The following is a 12,789-nucleotide window of genomic DNA, read 5'->3' as shown; positions in this document are numbered from 1 at the left end:
ATTGAATGTGTCTCGGTTATGGATGACTGTTTTTACAGTGATTTTCTGTGAGTGTGTATTGAGGGCTTGTCTCTCTGCAGCTGGCTCTAATTAAAGCCAGAGAGCTGCTGTGGCTGTAATGAGCTCTGTCTTTCTCTGATTCACAAGCAGCCAACCATCAACTAGCTGGCCTGGCTCTGCCTGCCTCGCTGTCATACAGCCTTCAGACACACGCACACACAACTGTAATATTACTCCCTCGCAGACTCATCTTAAACTATTTTGATCGTGGATCAAACATTAAACTCATTTATTAAATGAAAGATGCCAAACATTCATTGATGTCAGCAACTTTTCTGGGTTTTCATTAATTGTAGAGAGACATTTCTGTTTCTTACTGCTGGGAAAACAACTACGTTGAAGAAAAAAATGCTAAATGCCAAAAAGGGTTTAAAATTTGAGTTTTGGAGTTTTGGGGAAAAATTGGCAAATATAATGTGTTTACAATAATCAGAGAGGCAGAAAATCCTCTAAATGTAGTTGAAACTGGAAAATGTTAATTAAAGCTTATTTGAGGAGTTTTTAGCTAACAATCAAACAGCAAAAAAAGCAAACCAGAATATTTGTGATAAGATTGTCTCTATATAGTTATTTATATGCTTATCACACCTACTGAGGTGGGGTAGGTGTCAGACAAGGCTGCTTACAGCATAATTTTACTTTAAAATGAAATCATTCTAAGTTGAATTTTAGACATTTGAAATAAAGATGGATGAGATTGTCAGAAAAGACTACTTTCACATTTCACTGGCATCAGGCTGAAACCTCATACCTCCAAAATCATCACTTTTCCTGGATGAAAAAAACAAAGTATTTTTCAATTAATCTGACAATGAATGGTCATTTTCAGCATCTTTTGACACTTTTTTGCTTTAAAAGTTGTCAAACCCCACTGACATAGCACTGATTTATAAAAAAAAAATCCAAATCATGAAAAAGGGAGATATTTTTATTTTTAATTTAATCAGGACAGTGCACATTTATTAACCTATCTGCAATACACAATAGTGTAAATAAGACAGAATTAGCACAATAGCTAGATTGCATCTGCTGTCATATTAAAGGACACCTCACAGCACAGTCCTAAAGACAAAACACGGACAGACTCACAGTTTTGCGTAAAAGCTTTTGCTGACTTTGTAGGGAGAAACGAAGGACATTTTTCAGACTAAGTTTTGTGGCATCTTTTTTTATAACATAGTCCTAAAAGATAGATTTAAGTCAAATTTACACCAAGATACTTATATTGGTCTACCACATCAAGTCTCTCTTCAGTGATGGGGACACATGGTTGTTGTTGGCCCTCTGCTGTCTGGCGGGAGAAAAACATGCACACAGTGTTTTTATGTTTTGTGTTGAGATGTAAATAAGAGTTACAGAGCCAGTGACACACTGGCACTCTAGCTGCAGATTCTTGCTTTGTTTTGGCTTGAATATATCAGACAGTGTCATCAGCATATAATTGTACTGTTGCACTCAAAATTTTGGTAGATCATTAATATAAAGACTGAATAAAAGTGGCCCTAAAGTGGAGCCCTGTGGAACTCCAACTGAGTAACGGAGGTATAATGAATTGATTTTCAAATATGTACTGCTCTACTGTTCCACCCAGGAGCTTTAAATATCAGAATAGTTGGATACAAGCTGAGATCCTCTGCCCTAACAGAAACATTCACCTTCCTGTGCAGCAGTCGTTAAACTTTAATTTTCTCTCTGCAGAGCCTCCTCAGGTGACGGTGGAGCTGCAGCAGCAGCAGGAGGTTGTTTATGGAGAGACGGTTCGCTTCATCTGTCAGGTCCGTGGCAAACCCACTCCCTCTGTGATGTGGCTCCACAATGCCCGTCCTCTCACCCTGTCTCCTCGCCACCGCCTCACTGCCAAAGGGCTGCGTGTCACCAACGTTGGCCCCCAGGATGACGGGCTGTACCAATGCATGGCTGAGAATGGGGTGGGCAGTGCTCAGGCCTCTGCTCGCCTCATCACCGTGTCAACTGGTAAGTCAGACAGTAGACAATTCAACTCAAGTTTTAGTCTTTTATTTTGCAACTTTTACTCTTCATGATTTTTCATTTCTGTGTAGGGATCTCATCCAGAGGGAGGCTGCCCTCCATCTATCGGCCGCTCAGCCCAGATAAGGTGCTGAGGGAGCAGCCGCCTGTGAGGCCTGGAGCAGCAGGAGCCATGCTGCCTCTGGACTGCTCTGAACTGCCTGGACAGATCCTTCCTGCAGAGGCCCCCATCATCCTTAGCCTGCCACGCACAGGCAAGGCCGACCACTATGAACTCACCTGGAGACCGCGGCATGAGCGAGGAACGCCTGTGCTGGAGTACATGGTCAAATACAGAAAGGTACTGCAATCAGCTCACTACTTTTATGGTAAAAATGCATCAATAATTGAATCACAGACATTGACACTTTAAAAGAAACTCAGTCTTCTGTTTCTCTCTCTCAGTTTGGAGACCCTCTAGCAGAGTGGACCTCCAGCAGTATCTCTGGAGCTCTTCACAAACTGACCCTGGCCAAGCTGCAGCCAGACAGTCTCTACGAGGTGGAGATGGCTGCCAAAAACTGTGCAGGTTTGGGACAACCTGCCATGATGACCTTCAGAACTGGTAAAGGTGTGATGTCTTTACAAATGCACAAAGCTTTGCTTTTTCACTAAGCTAGAAAGCCATGGAAGCATGCTCTGATCATCCACTTTTAACAGATCTTTATCATCTAAGGCAGTTGTTCTCAACTGGTCCAACGTCAGGACCCACCACAGCCTCCTTATCAATTTCTCACATTTTTCAGTCACAACCAGGTGTTTCTTAGAGTGGCATATTAGGGCCACGCTGATGAAATACAGAGGATCAAGAACCATAACTTGAGGTCAAAAATAGCCAATTACGTGGAAGACAATCAGACCAGATGAAGACGTTTTTCTGCAGTTGAGAACCTAATCAAATTATTTGTTTTACTGGGACTTATCGATAGAAAAATCCTAGTGATCTCAGCCCAGAATTATCACATGAAGGAGATGTTTCTGTAAATTGGGCCTTTCCAACCACTGTTTTCTGTTTGGTTTCTGATAAATTCATGACTTCATAATGTCGTAAATACGTAACTTTTATAACCTTGAGATTCTTTAGTTCACAGAGTCAAAATCTACAACTTTTTCATCTCAAATATTTAGTTTTTTTTTTTTTTTTCAGAATGGTTCCAATATCCTGTTGTAGTTCAAATAAATACATGATTAGCTTGGTCCTGAGGTGGAACAAAAGACGTTGGGAAACAAGGAGATGGGGGCGTTTCCTTCAAAATAAAAGTGCATCAGAGACTTTATGCAAAATGCTTTTTCCCCTGGCACACATCAATGACCCACTGAAAATGGCTTTGTGGGTCCTGACCCACCAGCTGAGAATCAAAGATTTAAGAAATATTTGGCTGTGGGACAAGCTGAAATCTTTTATAAGCTAAAGAGCAAACCAGCATAAAGTTTAATTAAGTCTTTATATTTATCTTTAATGCCTAAAACTACCATAGAATAGGAACAAAGTGATGAACAAGAAAATTACAGTTTACATGATCAAAAACAAGATTTACACTTAAACAGGACAAAATCGGCAACAAAATAAGCTGACTGCTTTTTTCCCAAGTCTGGGCTAAAATCTAATATCTCAGCCACTTTCAAGTCTTGTTAAGTTTCTCTAATGCATTTAACCCCTCCTCAAGATGAAATGATCACATTGGCAGCCTCATTCATTTTGCTTGAACTGGCAGGAAAAGTGAAAAATGTACATTTAAAGTGCTAAAGGGCCAAAAATACATGTTAAACATTGGCGTGTTAGAACAAAATAGAAAAACTATTGTCATCGCACATTGCACTACAAAATTTGCAGTGACTCATAGCATCACAGTTAGCTGGAGCATTGCCACTGGGCAAACTTGCAGACTTTTTCTCACTCTAAAACTTTATCGAAGAAAATTTAATTTACAAACTTGTGTAGCAGACATAAGCTTAAAAGTCCATTGAGCAGGAATTAACTTCTTTGAATGCTGTTTCCTGATTAGAATAAGCTTTGATATTGTTTATATATGGCTCAAACACAGCTGAATTTAATGTTAACTGTTGATCCTTTTGTTTACAGGTCGCAGAGTGCAAAACGACCCTCCTAAAACTCCTGCTGTCCCCTCACCCAGCCTGTCTCGTAAGTATCCAGATATTTATACTTTGCTTCTCCTCTTTTACATATTACTTCTATTAACTAAACTAACAAAAATAATCATAAATATTGAACTTCTAACCATTCTCCTCTTGACTAACTCAGACCTTTTTTAATCTCTTCCTCCTTTCTGTCTGAAGGATGAGCTCTCAGTAAGTGCTGCATGTTGCATGTTTTGCCATTGCTGTCATAGTTAGAGTTGTCTTGGAGCTCATATCTGTTTTTGTCCTCTATCTGACACCGTCTGTCCTTCTGCGCAGCTCCAGAAGCCCCTGACAAACCCACAGTCTCCACAGCTACGGAAACATCAGCATACGTGACTTGGATTCCTCGCGGTAACCGTGGATTCCCCATCCAGTCATTTCGGGTGGAGTACAAGAAGGTGAAGAAGGCAGGAGAGGACTGGGTGACAGCAGTGGAAAACATCCCGCCATCGCGGCTCTCTGTGGAGATCACAGGCCTGGAGAAAGGTCAGAAATCTCTCACATGCACTTTAAACATTGTTGTTATTATTCAGCTGCTTTATTCTGACTTTACAGAGTTGTGGGGGAGGAGGGTGTCATACCGTACAATTACCACAGTGATGTCCTTCATAATTAAATTCCCACGGCCTGTAAATTCATCAGTGTAATGAGTGTTGTTACAGTCATTTCAGTAATTGCTGCCATCAGTCAAACCATAACTAAGTCCCATTTGCTTTGAAAGAAAAACATCAAGTGAAGAGAAAACAAATATCATTAGTCAACACAATATGGAGCTTTATTCCAGGCTGTTTCAGCCCAGAGACAGATAAGTAAAGGCAATACTTCTCCCTGCAGGTACGTCCTACAAGTTTCGTGTTGTAGCTGTGAATGTTATCGGTTCCAGTCCTCCCAGTGCCCCTTCAAAGGCTTACACAGTGGTGGGTGGGAGAACCCATGAGCGCCCCGTTGATGGACCCTACATCACCTACAATGAAGCCATTAATGAGACGACCATCATTCTCAAATGGACGGTGAGGGACTCCAAGAAAAATGTTTTTCTTGTTGCTGTGAGTCAAGAATGATGAAACTTTTTACAGCGTGGTACATTTTTGACTGATGATTTATCTGCGTTTCAACAGTACACTCCAGTAAACAACACTCCCATCTATGGCTTCTACATCTACTACCGGCCGACAGACAGTGATAATGACAGCGACTATAAGAAGGACGTGGTGGAGGGAGACCGATACTGGCATTCAATCACGGACCTGCAGCCTGAGACCGCCTATGACATCAAGATGCAGAGCTTCAACGAGAAGGGAGAGAGTGAATTTGGCAATGTGGTGATCCTTGAAACTAAAGGTGAGTTCATGAAAAACAAGAATTAAGCTTGCTATCATTCAGTCAGGCTTATGGATGTAAAATAGGGGTTCCAGGATAAAGTGCTGAGACACACGCTGCCGCTTCCACTTTCTGGAACAAGACTCCTTAACACGATTGAAAATTCACCCCATTATAGTGTATAGCAAACAGCTGTGCTGGAACACATACACCAGACCACACTGGTGGAGTTTGATGCCCCTTTTTAACTGCTTTTCACCCATGTTTGGTCAAAACTGTGCATTTTATAGAAATCATTAAAACAGCCTTCATGCACTGAGAAAATAGCTCTATAGGCGAGACACGCTTGTTTTTTTTTTTTTTTTTAAGCTCAGCAAGATGCTGACTGTCAACAAAAAAGACAAAGGGCTGTCCCATTCCTGTTTCTATCACTTCAAGCCCTTGCAGCCTCATGCACTCAATCACTTTCCAGATGCAGTCAGTTGAGTCAATAAGGGCTCAGGGTTTAGGGAGGAGTTTGAAAGTCAGCTGCAGTTTTACAAGCCTGGAAGAAGTTTTTTCACTTCTGTCACATAGGCTTTCTTATATGCTCAACCCCTTGAGCCCTCAGTAGCTGTCTGATCTAGAACAAATCATTTCTCTTTTATTAGCCAAGCATCAGTAACTGATGTTAGCCCGTTTGCCATCCAGTGGCTGGTGGAGCTTTGGTTAATGTTTTTTTGTTTTGGTTTGTTTTGGTTTGGGTTTTTTTATGATGGAGAGGGTTAATGTGCTAGTGTGGAGCCCCCATGTGGCTATGATGTGTACTACAGACATAAATGTTACTGAATACTTTATCAAATATGTTGTAACCCTGTAACCATACAATTTTATGTGTTACAATACAACAAAGTCTGGTAGTGTGTAGTTTATTGTGGAAAATATGGTGAGAAATTACTGAGCCAAAACACCATACATTAAAACAAGACACAATACAAACTATAATATTAGGATATAATATGATACGATAACTAGTATGTGACCAATGGTAATGATATCACTATACAGTGTTTTTGAGAAAATGTGAAGTATATAATGCACGACAAGCAATATAATTATACATTATATCTAAATAGCTGAAGAATATAAAATGCCCCTAAAACATGAAGCAACAAACTCATTGTTTTTTTCTATATTTTTCCCACAGCTCGTCCTAATCAGCAGCGACCCACTCCATCAGAGACCCCAGACCACGCACTAGGACACGGACATGGACTCATATCTCGGCCTGGTGACATCCCCTACCTCATCGTTGGTCTCGTCCTGGGAACCTTCGTCTTCATCATCGTCGCTTTCATCCCTTTCTGCTTATGGAGAGCCTGGGCCAAACAGAGTGAGTGTTCTTCACTAGTCCTCACATCTTTGCAGAGGTTTTAGTTTTTACCTTTTATTCATGTAATTCTTTTTTGTGATTATTTCAGAACAAACATCAGATTTGTGTTTCCCCGCCGTGGCTGCTCCCGTGTCGTCATGTCAGTACACCATGGTTCCTCTTCAGGGGCTCGCTCTGGTTGGCCACTGCCCCCTGGATGGTCACATGACGGCTCCACATGGTGTTTATCCTGCTAATGGAGAATACACTCCCAATGGCAAACCTCACCATCCAACACACTGCCTGCCAGGGCTGCAGCAGGTAAGGACTCAGTTCTATAAAGGTTGTCATCTAAGTTTGAAAACTATGAACTCGAGAAAAATGAATGGATTATCATGTATTTTATTTCTTCATGGGCTGCAGGAGGAGGTGGACTGTGATATGGAGTGTGACACATTGTTACCACAGACTGTGTCAAATGGACATGTGCCTGTTTATCACTACTCCAGCAGGTAAAGTTGGTTTACAATTTAGAATTGTGTTTTTGGTTGGTGTCCAAATGTATAAGAGGGTTCAAGTAATGCCTTAATGCTTTAAAAAGTCTTGTGAGTGTTTTTTAGCTGGCTATAAAACTGACTGAAATGAATTCTGATGGATTTGTGACATACAAAAGCAAATAAGACCATCAGCCCCATCAGACTGTTTTATACTGCTGAAGGTTCAGCATCAGAGCTGGCTTAGAGAAAGTCACACAAACAGACTTTTTAAAAAAGTTTCCACACAAGGACTTACTTCTTACTTTTTTCTCAGAATTGGAAAAAATGCATCTCAAAATTTACCTTCTGTACATATATGATATACAATGATGAGAATTTTATCAGAAAAGATGAAAGACTGCTGATTCTGCCCTGTGCATGGATGAAGCGCCAAAGTCAACACAAACACAACCCAAAATTCCAGCAACAAACTTCACAGGTGTGCTTTGGGGACCTCCAAGACCACTATAAACTTGTTTTAAAAGGGTAAAATATGTGGCCTTTAAAGGGGCATCACAGACCAAAATCGCTTATGGCAAATATTTCTATTGCAAAGCAGCTTATACAACCCAGCTTAAAAAATACAGAAATATGCCTTTAAGAATTGAGTAACTGTGAGGCAAAGAGAAAATGCTCTGGGTAGATAAATGCGTGGTCGTCCAGATTGCTATTGACACATCTTTTCATTCTTTTTGTTTAATATTATATATCAATTATTATTCATTCATTTAAATATGTAGTCTATTTAATTAGGATTTTGTTCGCAGTCACTGAAGAATGTTATGCGGCAAAATCAAGCAGTTGATTCTTAGAATGGCAAAAACATTTGTTACGGAAAATGAATCAGAAAACTTCTTGAAAAATAAGTTTAAAAATTACATGTGTACATGTTTTTCTCTGACATGTGCATATTAATCTTCATATTTTACTGTCAGGAATTGAATACATATCACTTATTAGTTGAACATGGAATCTCAGATCTTTACTACAAATGTGAGAGAGCCAAAGCAACATGTCAACAGTTTCCTGTGTCCACACAGGAATACAGTATGTTCAGGCTCAGTGTTGTTTGCCCATCAGCTCTCAGGGAAGTCTGACTCATAATAAAGATAGGTATTGCTTTAAAACATAAAGCATACATTATAAATGTAGCTGGTTAAAAAACACAGGTTACAGCAAAGTTTTCGTTAAGTTTGAACCAGTTGTTATTGCTGAATTATTGTTAGTTTTGGGTTTTGTTCTTTTATAATTCGGGATACTCATCATCAGAAACTTCCTAAAAAGTGTCATGTGATTAAAAACTAAAAATAGACAAAAAAATATGTATATATTCCAAAACGAAACATCATCAACCATGACCACCCACAAAAGACGAAACCATAAAGGATATCTTCTGTTACTTTAAGTTTTATAAACATACAAAACAATTTCAAATGGTCATCTTTTTTCTGCAAAGCCTCAATTTTTTGTTTTCCCATTTGTAGAACTGTTGTAGTTTTTGTTTTATCTTTAGTTTTCATTAACTATAATCTTAATTGTAGCCCAGATATGAACCATTTTTTTCATCTTCCTCAGTGGTTCAGATCATCATGAGCAGAGCTGCTGTCCTCCTGATGACTCGACTTTGCAGCTCCTTGAATCTTCCCATCAGCACCTCCCTGCACACGAGCCTGGAGGCAATGGCAGCTTCTGTGGCAGAGAAAAAGCAGAGGATAGCATCACGCAAAGTAAATTTCTTTCCAAACTATGAATGGCTACAATGCCAGTCATTTGTATAGTGTTTTTTTTATATGTGGCTATCCTGCAATGTAGACATTCAGATATTCAAGTTATTTAAATTAGCATGAACATGATGGTGGATGGATCTTGCTGGATCCCTAGGGACAACACTATGCTTCATGCCATCATAAAAGACAAAAAGAGAAAAAGTTTTGCTGTCTGAGCAGAGGATTTTAGTCTTTCAGATCATTTTTATACTTTCTCATCAGACTCCTTTCTCTCTGTCCTCCTCCAGAAACATCATCCTTTCCTCTTCTCTCTCTAGAGGACGAAGGGATTTTCACCACATCATCCTCAGCAGCCTCAACGCCACAATCCCAAGACACAACAATACAGGAAGTGAACATCCTCCCGAATGAAGCGTCCCCTGTGAACACAGGGACAGCCAACACAACAGATGCATAAGAGACTGTTACACAAGCAGAAGAAAACCAGAGAAAATATTTATTTTTGTATCACAGATATTTATATATTTATGCTTTTGTACATACGTGTCTGATTGTACTGTATATAAGGTATTTTTATAGTGAAAAAAGACTCTTTATTCACGTGTCGTTGTGGAGAAAGGGAGCACCGTGTTGTGATGCTGTTTTCTTTCTAGGGAGGGAAAGAAGTTTTATTCCTCATGTTGAAGAAGATGAGTCAGGGGGCCTTAAATCTGCAGGGGATTCCTCTCACTTTAGCACTTCATGTCCACACCCTCCTTGTGACATTCCTCACAGAAATCCTCCATCCTTCATGTTTGGACCTTAGGTACTTAGCTTTATGTACAACCGAGACAAAGGGACCATTCAAACCAGTCTGATGCTGTAATTATGAGGTGCTTCATTGTGTTTAGAGCCGTTGCTATGTCACATCTTCAAACAGTTCTGTCATTTTGTATAGCAGTAACAAATGTATTATGCATTGTTCATCATTAACATACTATTAACTTGTGTATGCAACATAAATCATTCTGTCCAGTAGTGTACAAGAGATTATATATTGTATAGTTATTTATTTTTGTGATTTTATGTTATTTTTAAATCACTGAATGGGAGAGATTCTGGAAAATATTTTAAACTCAGTCATAGATAAGCTGAACTTTAATCCTCCAACCACTTTGTTGTTTACTCATTTGCTGGTTACCAAAATGACTGCCAGGTGAGGGCGCTGTGACAGCTGTGTCAGTATTATCCCTCCCTCACAGGTTGGTGCATAAGTATTAAGTCTTTTCAGAGACACGTGATCAAAATGAAGGAGATCCTGAATCTACACTCTCACTTAAAGGTGGAGCCGTCCTGCGGCTGCACACGCTGGAGCACTATTGCATGTAAATAAAAGCTTATGAAATTTAAGTGTTGGTATGTCTTATTTTAGCCTTATATAGATGGGTGCCCTAATTGAACATGTATTCATACTTAATAAAAGATTTTTTGAGGGCTCCTGCCTTCTTTAGACATGAGAGCTGAAGATGCAAGGACTGGTGGAAGACATGCTCTAAAGCGCACCAGGACTGGGACTCAAAGCTACAACTAGTCTGTTAGTCTGTTAAGAACTGTTGCCTCTTTCTGCAGATGCTTAATCTGAGCAAAATGCAGCCATTAATTCTTATATTTCAACTCTGTGTTAATGAGTATGTTTAAATTTTCCCAAGATCTTGACATTATTTATGTTACCTTGGTTAAATAATGCTGTTTTTATTGTGGTAAGAATATCTGAAGTTTTGAGAAAAACAACTAATAATATTAACTTGCTAGCATGAGAAAACCAACATTGTTATCTGTAAAATAATGAGATAAAAAGTCAATATTTTGAAAAAACATCAGAAATTTACTCCATATGAAAACAAAGAGGAGGATTAGGGCCAGAGGTGAATGAAAAAATACTGCTGTGCACAGAGAATGAAGTTGAAATGACAAGAAAAAAGTAAAAATGAGTGAAGTTGAAATACAATCTAGAAAACTTGTGAACTCTAACAAACAGCAGATTGAAAACAATCACTGTGTTAATAAGCTGTCAAAAAATCTGTTAGATCCACATTTTTTTTACTTTATTCTCCATGTGTCAACTTTATTCTTAATACTTTGACTTTTTTTTTTTAATATTTCAACTTTATTCCTGATACCAAAACTTTTGTCATTTCCAACTTTATTTTCTACATTTTTTTTTCTCAACATTTCGACTTTACTCTCTAAGTACATGATATTAATTTTCTTCTTCACCCCTGGCTGTAATTCTCCTCCATAGTGTAAGGTCAAATGTATGTGTTTACATTATCTCAAGCCTTCTGTAGTACAGGAAAATCCATCCATCCATCCTTCTCCAATACCGCTTGTCCCATTGGGGGTGGCTGGGGGCTGGAGCCTATCACAGCTGTCACTGCGTGAGAGGCAGGGTACACCCTGGACTGGTTACCAGTCAATCACAGGGCTAACATATAGAGACAAACAACCAAACACCCTCACATTCACACCTACAGCCAATTTAGAGTCACCAATTAACCTAATGAGCATGTTTTTAGTGGTGGGAGAAAGCAGGAGTACCCGGAGAGAACCCATGCATGCACAAGGGGAACATGCAGAAGGGAGGGTCCTGCTAGTACAGGAATATTTGTGAGGTAATTGTTAAAGCAGCTATGTAGTGAAACATTTTTCATTTAAAAATTTATATTTCTTTTCTTCAGATGCGCTGGTTGGTTGTGCAGTAAAAGATGTTCTGCCTTTAAAGGATTGTAGGAGGAACTTCCTGTTTAACACAATTTTGGCACCATTTGTGGTCCAAAGGTGCTTTTTGACCCAGGCATTCATTTCAAAGAATTAAATGTAATCATAACAATCAGTATGATTATGCACAACAGATCTTTGACTTATAGGTTTAGATACCAAGAATCTATCATCTTGGTAACACCTTAGGGTTACAGTTCTCACCTTTGATTAGCATGCTAACTGTTTATTAGTCATTAAGAGCTTATGAGTACCTTATGATTTAATTTGGATTTATACAGAGTAATTAGGGGGAGAATTATTCATCTGGTACTACTTCCTTATAAGTGCTATACTGAGCAAAGTATATTAAGATCATAATTAATGTGAAACTTCCTAATTTGCTATTAATATGCAATAATATGCCTTTTAGCCATAGACTATGGTCTTGAAGAATAAGGTCTTAATAATGACTAACAGGCAGTTAGTAAGCTAACTAGCATGCTAATAAGCAGCTAATTCATGGTGAGAATTGTGGCCTAAACCCGAGTTAGCTTAACCTTGAAGCTGCCACTGTCTTCAAAATCACCACTTTTCAAGAAAGGAAAAGAATGGAGATGAGAGGTTTATGCCTGACACAGATGTATTGTAATGAAGAGTGGGTTGGGGCACAAATACAATATCTTTAACCTATTATATACAATTACAATCTCATCAAAAGTGTGAACTGGTTTCAGTCATCCAGGTGATCCAATGGTTCATTAAAATATTGCAACTGGACTAGTTAAGGTTTTTGAAAACATTTCATTTATCTCCTGAAATTCTTCACCAATAAAAGTACTACCCTGTGAGTAGGGACTTTTCAAGGGGTACATTTTCTGTTCCAGAA

At 39.0% G+C, this 12,789-nt stretch overlaps 1 protein-coding gene across 3 annotated transcripts in view; it reads left to right on the top strand.

Moving 5' to 3' along the window:
* Window positions 1–10,553, top strand: part of boc (BOC cell adhesion associated, oncogene regulated) — a 46,494-nt gene extending 35,941 nt beyond the window's left edge. The window contains exons 7-18 of one of the 3 annotated variants that reach the window (XM_041814242.1): window positions 1,759–2,034; window positions 2,121–2,389; window positions 2,494–2,653; window positions 4,172–4,231; window positions 4,507–4,716; window positions 5,065–5,240; window positions 5,349–5,571; window positions 6,737–6,922; window positions 7,011–7,222; window positions 7,325–7,413; window positions 9,013–9,164; window positions 9,452–10,553. In XM_041814242.1, coding sequence (XP_041670176.1) covers window positions 1,759–2,034; window positions 2,121–2,389; window positions 2,494–2,653; window positions 4,172–4,231; window positions 4,507–4,716; window positions 5,065–5,240; window positions 5,349–5,571; window positions 6,737–6,922; window positions 7,011–7,222; window positions 7,325–7,413; window positions 9,013–9,164; window positions 9,452–9,621 — 2,183 coding nt within the window. In that variant the 3' untranslated portion in view covers window positions 9,622–10,553. Of the gene's footprint in view, window positions 1–1,758; window positions 2,035–2,120; window positions 2,390–2,493; window positions 2,660–4,171; window positions 4,232–4,506; window positions 4,717–5,064; window positions 5,241–5,348; window positions 5,572–6,736; window positions 6,923–7,010; window positions 7,223–7,324; window positions 7,414–9,012; window positions 9,165–9,451 lie in introns of all 3 variants that reach the window. The other 2 variants (XM_041814243.1, XM_041814241.1) reach the window with 2 other exon arrangements.
* The last annotated feature ends 2,236 nt before the right edge of the window (window positions 10,554–12,789 follow it).

Source organism: Cheilinus undulatus, linkage group 19 (assembly GCF_018320785.1).
Source record: "Cheilinus undulatus linkage group 19, ASM1832078v1, whole genome shotgun sequence".
Lineage (NCBI taxonomy): Eukaryota > Metazoa > Chordata > Actinopteri > Labriformes > Labridae > Cheilinus > Cheilinus undulatus.
Note: the sequence above shows the minus strand (reverse complement) of the source record. Positions and strands in the feature narration are given on the sequence as shown.